Source organism: Gopherus evgoodei, chromosome 12, assembly GCF_007399415.2.
Source record: "Gopherus evgoodei ecotype Sinaloan lineage chromosome 12, rGopEvg1_v1.p, whole genome shotgun sequence".
NCBI classification, from domain to species: domain Eukaryota; kingdom Metazoa; phylum Chordata; order Testudines; family Testudinidae; genus Gopherus; species Gopherus evgoodei.
The window spans coordinates 35371554-35380258 of NC_044333.1; the positions used below are offsets into that span (position 1 = coordinate 35371554).

An 8705-nucleotide genomic window follows, 5' to 3' on the forward strand; every position below is an offset into this window, starting at 1 on the left:
AACAGTACACTACAGTAGTCTAATATTGAGGTATCAGATACAAGGATAAGCACAGCAGTCTACATCCTAAACAAAGAGTTTCACTAGCCCTAGCAACTACAGATTGGAAAGCACACTGTTCAACACACCTACTGTATGGGCATAGATAAACCTGACAAGCTGTGGGGTACGATATACTTTCATTTCTAACTCAATTAACTTGTGAATAAGTGTGTGAAAATACACAGCACAGGATGCAAATGTAATAAAGGTAAAAACAAAACTATTTTGCTCTTCATAAAATAAGTGATAGCTCAGATTTTATTGACAGGACTTTTTGCCATCTTTGTTTCTTACTATAAAGTTGTCAGACTGAAATATCAAATGGCAGCCCCAGGGCTTAACGGAGCAGCTTTGATATTTTTGTTTGAGCTTATTTATTGTACTTCAGGGTAAATGTTTCAAAAAAGATAAATGAGGAACTGCCCAGCCTTTTCTTCAATGAGCAATGGTGCCTGGTCAAGTTGACGGATTATGCTCAAACAGAATACTAAACTGATTCTTCTGCCATCAAAGCAGAACAGAACCTTGATAATTTACACTTATAGCTGAAAGAGACTTCTGCCAACCAGCAGGTCCACCTACCACAACTAGAAAAAGCAAGAATAATGGATCTGTTTTAATTATACTTTATAAAAGGCCTGTCCTGTATTTTTACTTTATATGGATTCCACATTTAAAAAACCTAACTAAGAATTCTAATTCTTTGGAAGTGGGAAACTGCAACTTTTAATCGATAAGCAGACTGCATAGTAAACACATTCTGTTGTACCTGTATTAATACAGCTTGAATAAATATTTATCTATATTTGGCAAAAAGAATCTTACTTGGCTAGATTCACAGTTTAGATTTATAACTTGAACAACTTTATTGTAAGTCAATTAGTATAAACAGTCTATGCAGATCTTAAAATGATATGTAACTGAGTGAAAGGCATTCCTTTGCATAAAATTAAAATTACTGGTTTCTAGATTAACATTTAACTATTGACACTGGTCAGGTAACATTTCTAAGTTTAATCTTTTTATCAAAGTATATAGTAACTTGTCCATTAAGCTGAAATTTTCCACTAAAATGTTTTAATGAGGAAACTGACTTATACTTCAAGGAAAAATTCTAATACCAGTTCTCTGACAAACTCCTTTGCACAGAAATTCAAATCTATTTTCTATAGAAGGTTATCGCTAATGTCTTCATACAAAAATACCAGCATCTGAGAATTAAAACAACACCCAATTTTAACTTGACCTTTTACCATAGTATTGGAAGCACAGACATAATTTCCATATCATAAATTTCAATATTGTTAAATCTAGATTAACCATAAGTGTGCATCAGATAATTTATTCATAACACATAATGTAGCTGAAATATCTCTGCTAAGGCCTTTTAGTGATTTGTACAATGTCAAAGTTAAAAGTTTGTGCACGCACATACAGTATTTTACATTACATATGATCTGACTATTGTAAATTACCATTTAAATTTTATTAGATAATTTAATGACAGTACAACAAATGTAAGGCTGGTGATACAGTATACATTTCCTACAATCAATTTTCGCTAACATTACTATGAACTCAATACAATTTTCCCTGTTTTGAGAAATGTCACAGACCTACATATTGCCTTCATAATTCCAGTGACGTTAATTTAGAGGCACTCATCACAGCATTAAGTGTGATATCTGCTTTATGCTGTTAGTGGCTGTTTAGATTAATCTCTCAAACAAGTTGTGGTATTGTAGCAGTCATATAGTATCATCCTAGCATTGATCAGAGTCCATTTTCTTCGAAATGGTATGGAAAGGTTCTTTTGACAAACATTTGTGATTTCCAAATGCTCTGACTATGGAATTTAAGGACCAGGTAAAAATTGGAGAAAAGTATAATTAAGAGAGAGGTAACCGAACAGAGTTTCTAAAACAGGGTATTATGAATTCTACCTGCTATTTGTTGCTCACATAGTAGCAGGATTTTATAACCTTGATAACTGGATCTCCTCCTTTCCCAGGATTCCTGAATACTCCGCTTCTCAGCTAAGCAACTTAATTTCATACAGAGAGCTAGTGACTTGTTTTCAAAGACCAGGTACCTAGCATTTCCTAGACAGTGCCTTATTGTAACAGACCATTACTTCAATGCATATTTTTCAATTCTGATACTGCTGATGAACATACACTAGCAGAGTTTCATTGTAGTGTCTTGCAATATTATTAGACTTAGCTATTATTACAAACCCTTCATCATGGGATTTATTAATAAATGAATAACCTATTTGTGCTACAGTGGTTGCTTACCTTTGGAGGGATGTTTCTATCATATGTCATATTTCAATTCTTAGTCATAGCCACATACAGTAGGTAAAGTAATGCTAGGAGTATAAGTAAAAAATTGATTCTTTATACTTAACATCTTAAATATCCAAGAGTTTCTTACTGGGTGTATTAAAAACATTACTAATATCATTTTGTACTGGTATAATGACGCTATCTAAATAGAACTATAAATCAATTTCAAACTTGTGCTTCACTCCTGAAAAGTGTTAAGTTACGAAACAAGAAGTAGTTTTTTCAATTTGACAAAAATCACTAGATTTTTTTAGCCATCAAAATGAAATTATTAGAAAAGTATAGTAAATAAAAATGTCTTCACAAAAAAATCCACTCAAATTCAGTAGTTTTAGTTAAGAGCCATCAAGTGTCTGTGTTTAATACAATTGAGTCTTATAACAAGAATTCAAAAAGTGTGGAACTACACTACACAAATCAAAATATACTAACCTAAATCTAGCTATATAATATACATTAGGAATGCAAGCTCTATAACCATATAAAATGCTTTAACATACACTAGTTGCAAAAAACTGTTCGGTAATCCTGTGGATTTGTAAAAAAAAGTGTATTCCTGCGTTCATCTTAAATTACTGGCAACCTGTTGGGGAAGACAGAATATTACTATTAATAGGAATTTAACTAGATAAGTATACTCAGCAGATATACAATAACTGTGCAATTCAAGAAGAGTCAAGCTCCATCCAAGCTTTCTAAAAAAAGTCTTAAGAAGACTGGAAAAAGTGATCTTTCCCCATTTATAGGATTCCACGTCCTAATATCCTATGACCTAGCAGAAGTGTAAAATTCCACTACTATCAGACTTAAGAGTTAAAGTTAAACTCTGGGGCAACTAAAGTAGAAATCATGTAACCATTTACTTAAATGCTTGCTTTTTACTCACATGAATAATCCAATATAATTCAACAGAAATATTTTGAGTAAAAGTGGGGTAAGAGTTTGCCGGATCAACACTTATGTTCACTTCACTTTTGTGTCTTAACATCTTGAGAAAAGAGATTCATCTGGTATTCAAGATGAAAGCATCCTGCTAAACTATGTCTCCTCTGCAGAGACTAACAACCTCTTCAGTCAGATAGTGCCTATAACTTCTCTCTAATGCTGTTATCGTGATCTATACCTAAAATTGTGAAATTAGTCCAAAAGCATTTCACTAGTCACCATGAAACCACTGCTAATTTACAATCTTGCACTGGTATTAGTACTTTACTATGTTCAATCAATTGCTCTCCTATAATTACAAAAATGGACTCTGGGGTCTGACTCAGTGAAATCTCACTGCCCATGAAACTTATCCCACTAATTAAAGCCCATGCATAGGGTGAGCATTGTCATAGTAGCTTCAAATAGTCCATCATGATCTGCAACACCCTTAATTAGTCATGAGATTTTCTTAGGCCTGGTCCACACTACGCTGTTAAACCGATTTTAACAGCGTTAAATCGATTTAATGCTGCACCCGTCCACACTACACTGCTCTTTATATCGATTTAAAGGGCTCTTTAAATTGATTTCTGTACTCCTACAAAATGAGAGAAGTAACGCTAAAATCGATATTACTATATCGATTTAGGGTTAGTGTGGACGCAAATCGACGTTATTGGCCTCATTCTTTTACAGTAGCTACCCACAATGCACCGCTCCAGAAATCGACGCTAGCCTCGGACCACGGACGTACACCACCGAATTAATGTGCCTAGTGTGGACGTGTACAATCGACTTTATAATATCTGTTTTATAAAATCGGTTTTAGCTAATTCGAATTTATCCTGTAGTGTAGACGTACCCTTAGTGGGGAGTTTGTCATTCTTTCAATTTATTTATCTGCTGCGCCAGACCTTACTTAACTTGCTTGAAAAGCAGCCGGAGTATCCACTGTTCCAAGTGTGTAAAACATACTGGTTGTACTGCCAGGGAGGCAGACAGGTTTCAGGCAATGAAACTGGATGGGGAGGGGTGCATTTGTAGTTTGTTCAAAAGTTAATTGTACAGTGTCAGGCTGAATCGATAGCAGAAGTTATGTGAAGCCATTTCACCACTTTGCTCCCTTAATACATTGTTTTTTTTTATTTTACTTCTAATATTCTGTATCACTTTTCACTTAAAAAAAAACAGCCTGTCTGCAAAGGGTGGTGGGAGCTTTCAGTTTTTCTGTACACTTTGCTAAAGAGAGCAAACCAATGCCCTAGAGCTCATTGCATGCCAAAATACATTTTTTCATTAAAGCATTTTCAGAATTATTCTATGGCGATTTCAGACTCTGACTCACGAATCAGAGGGTAAAATCCTGGCCCCTTTAAAGTACACTGGATTTTGACTATTTCAAGCAGGAGTTCACTCAGAAAGCTAATAAGCAATTCCCTCACTTTAACTCTTGTGAGTAGCAGGCATCTTGTTCTCTCCTTCCAATTCTTCCACTCCTGCTTGTGTCATGAGGTCTGCAATATTTTTCTCCAGGTCATCAATGCGACAGCTCATGTCATCAAGTTCATATGAGTTAAAGAAAATGATCTGTATGTTTACACTTTTAGTAGCAGTTTATCACTTGACCACAGCTTCACACGTTGTTACAATGGCTTTAGAAATCTGGCTTGCAAGTTTAGAATTTAATATACATAAATATTTGTATACTTTCCTCCATCAGAGGCATTTTACAAGAAGAAAGGATATTTCTTCCAATGATCTGGTCAGACATGGTCTGAAATTTGTCTTGCATCTGTTGAAGCAGTGTCTGTACCTAACAGGGCAAAAAAAAAAATTCTGTACTTAATCAAAATATCCCTTTTTACAATACTTTAGCATAATCCAGTTATTGTTGAGTTCAACTTGTTTCACACAAAACCATACGTTTGGACAGCATTGATCACATGTTAAAAGTAACAAATTACTCTAGGAACTCCATGCCAAAAATAATTCAGCACTTATGGACCGCCACCACCCACAAAACCTTAGAGCAGCCTTCTACGTGTAACATCCCCCCTTATACACATGAAGAAAGTGAGGCTGAATAACTTCTCTGAGGCTTACAAACTGAGTCAGTGTCAAAAGCAGAATTGTTATGCTTTAGCCACACAATCATTCTGCATCTGATATAGAAGACTGAAAAAAAAATTGTTTGTGCTTAATATTTTCAAAATACAACTCAATCTTATACACAAAAAAAGTTTTTAAATTACATGACTAGCTCTGACCTACTCCTGCAGGTAGACACCTAGCAAGAGCCCTGTGATACCAATTAAACTGACAAGTGGGGAGGTGGGGGCGGCAGCCAAACACCTGGGTTTGGGGAAACCATCACACTGAAGTGTCCCAAAAAGAACAGCAAGGGCAATGCTGGCACAAAGCAATATCATCTAGCACCCGCCCTCCCCCCCAAAAAAAATTTTTTTAAGCGACAGGAGCCCGAGGAGCATGGTTTGGGAACGCCTGTGTTGTAATCCTGGGTTTGACACCAAGCCCCTGTGTGTGTTTGGGTAATTTGCCCTCTCTACCATGGCCGCTCAGCGGGGCAGGCCTGAGGATTAGCGGCGCTAAGGGGTGGTGCAGATGAACGGTACCAGATCGATACTGCGGAGGGAGGAGTCGGGTTTTATTCCGCTTCTCTCGAGCTGATGCTTTTTGTGATGGGCTCTCAAGTAGGCGGGGGACGCCGGGGGCCTTAGAAATGGCTCTTCCCTGAATGCCCCTGAGCTGTCAAGCCCCGCCTGGGTATCCACACCGAGCATAACGGGAGGCGGCGAGCGGAGGGGTTAACATGACACAGTCGCTCCTCATGGTCTGATTTAATGGGGTCTGCCCCCCCCCGTCATTCCCTAGTCCCCTAGTCCCAGTCACTGCTTCCCCTGTGCCCCGCCGGTCCCTGCCCCTCCCACTGCTGTCCCCTCTCCTGCCCACCAGCCCGGGCCCGCCCTGGGCTCCACAGGCCGGCGCTGGGGCCGCTCTCTAGCAGGACTCCGGGCACCGCCCCACTCGGGGTAAAGGCTGAGCCCGGAGCCGCCCGCTGCGCCACCTCCGGCCTGCCCCCGGCCGGGCCCCTCACCACAGCGGTGAGATCCTGCACGGTCTTGGGGTCAGTCTCGGCCATGATCGCGGCAGCGGTTCCGTCCAGTCAGTCGCGGGCAGGCCCCGGCACCGTCTCCAAGCTACAGGGACTTCCGCGCCGAGAGTTCCGCCCGCTCCCAGCTCTCGCGAGGACAGGGAGCATTGTGGGGAATGTAGTTCAGCCTGGGCAAGGCCTCGCCGAGGGTGTTGGGGGAGGGGAGAAGTTAGGGTGACCAGATAGCATCTGTGAAAAAACTGGACAGGGATGGGCGGGGGGAAAAGGCGCCTATGTAAGAAAAAAGTCTCAAAAAACGGGACTGTCTCTTTAAAAACGGGGCATCTGGTCACCCTAAGAGAAGTTGACTAGAGGGGGAGAAGGACTTGGCTAGAGGGAAAGGGGGAGCAGGAGGAGGAAGCAGGACATTAGTAGGGAGGGAGGGCCAGGCCCGTGAAAAGGAACGTGGGGCCCTGGTACCTTATGCACCATCACACTCATTCACTTTACATACACAGACTCTACAGGCATCCCCTCCACCCTGAGCTCAGGCCCCTCCTGCTCCCTTTCTCCTGAGCCCTGGGGTTGGGGGTGGGAAGGAGAATGGAAGAGGAAAAAGGGGATGGAGCAGTTGGGAGGAGGGAGGCCCTGAATCCCATACCAGGATCAGATGCTCTTTTAGGTGGCTGGGTTGTTGAGCATCTTTTAATACCCTGTCCATGCCCCGAAGTGCATTGTTGCCCTAGGCTAGTTGCTCAGCTTGGCTGCTCTATTCATTTCCCAGCCACTGTGCCTGCCTCTTTGAGCCCACTCCCTTCTCTTCTCTCCACATCTGCTTCCCTGATACACAAAACATAACACCTCAAATGCACATGGCTTTCGATTTCAGACTATTGATAACACTTGCTGTTATGTAAAGTGTGCTAAGAGCAACTGAACTTCAGGCCTCAGGTTGTAAACCTGTTGCCTGAAGAGGTCAGGAAGGAGCCTCTGTCACCTGCAGGCAGCATTATACAATTGACTATGTACAATATAGAGTTTTGCACCTACTTCTTAAGAATCAGGTGTTGGCCACTGCTGGAGGCATGATATGAAATGTAAGGAATCAATAGGTCTTCACCTTGTACAATAGGCCTTGTGTTTTGGTGTGTTGGAGGTGGACTGTATAATTATCAGGCATTGAAACTGATTAGTGTAAAGAGCACTTAAAAACCCACACAGGAAGTGAAGGTTTACCTTTTCAACCCTTTTTTGCAGAGCATTCAGCTTTGAACCTAATCTGTCTGTTTGTTCTTGTGTTTGGAACAAAAGCTTTGTTTATACTGAGATTTAATAGTTTTGCTTGTGCACTTACAAAATCACTTCACCAATTGTTCCATATTTTCAGGCTCAAAAATGATTTTATCTGAAGTAATCATCCTCTTTTGTCATTTAATTTTGGAAGAGAACATAAATGAGCGGTTAAGCCTGATTTGTAAACATTTATAGGTAATCTGGATTCAGAAGGGGGATATCTGTAGGAACAGTGTCATTAGGTTTTTGCAATAAAAGTCTGAAACGTTACATAAATGGACTGATGATTAGATGATTGAAAGAAATATATTTAGGGATTTGTGGCATATTGTCTACAGGAAAGAAACTATAGGTAAAATGTTGTGATTGTGAATAATTAGATCACACACAATTTGTGCCAATCACTTCTTAATTATAATAGTCTTTGGTGACAGGACAAGGATATGTGCTACAAAACTGCCTAAAATAAGATTTCAGACTGAAGAGAGATACAAAGGAAGCATTTACTAGGTATAGCCGGCTGGATGCAGGCATAACTCCCTGTCACTCATTTGTGGTTTTCTTTTGACAAGTCCAGTTCTACACTGTGAGATAATATATAGCTGACTGTGCACTGATATTTAGGCTGAACTATGACAAACAAATGTGCTGATTATGAGCCTGCAAGTACAGAACATGTCTCATTATCCACAAATTATCTTCAACTGGCACCTTCCATTTCATCCACAAGCTGGAGTGCTGCATTCATGACATATCGCTGATTTGTCCCATGGCTAGTATGCAGAAATTTATATTAACACTGTTCTGATGAGTATGTTGTTAAAATATCACAAGCATTATGTGTAAAAATGTTTTTAGCTATCTTTTAAATAAAGACCGGTTCTAGTTCTCAGAAATGTAAAATAAATTAACTCCCATTAACTCCTATCTTTTGGTTGCTACGCACCTGTATATACATGCTGCACATTACTAATTTTTCTTTG

At 39.7% G+C, this 8705-nt stretch overlaps 1 protein-coding gene across 1 annotated transcript; it reads right to left on the reverse strand.

The window, feature by feature from the left end:
• Positions 1–883: 883 nt before the first annotated feature.
• On the reverse strand, positions 884–6569 carry HSBP1 (heat shock factor binding protein 1). The gene is made up of 4 exons (XM_030581761.1): positions 6433–6569; positions 5064–5130; positions 4760–4879; positions 884–2973 (listed from the first exon to the last, which is right to left on the reverse strand). Exons 1-3 carry the CDS (start codon positions 6475–6477, stop codon positions 4761–4763), a joined length of 231 nt encoding a protein of 76 aa, XP_030437621.1. The 5' UTR covers positions 6478–6569; the 3' UTR covers positions 884–2973; position 4760.
• Between the last annotated feature and the right edge of the window lie 2136 nt (positions 6570–8705).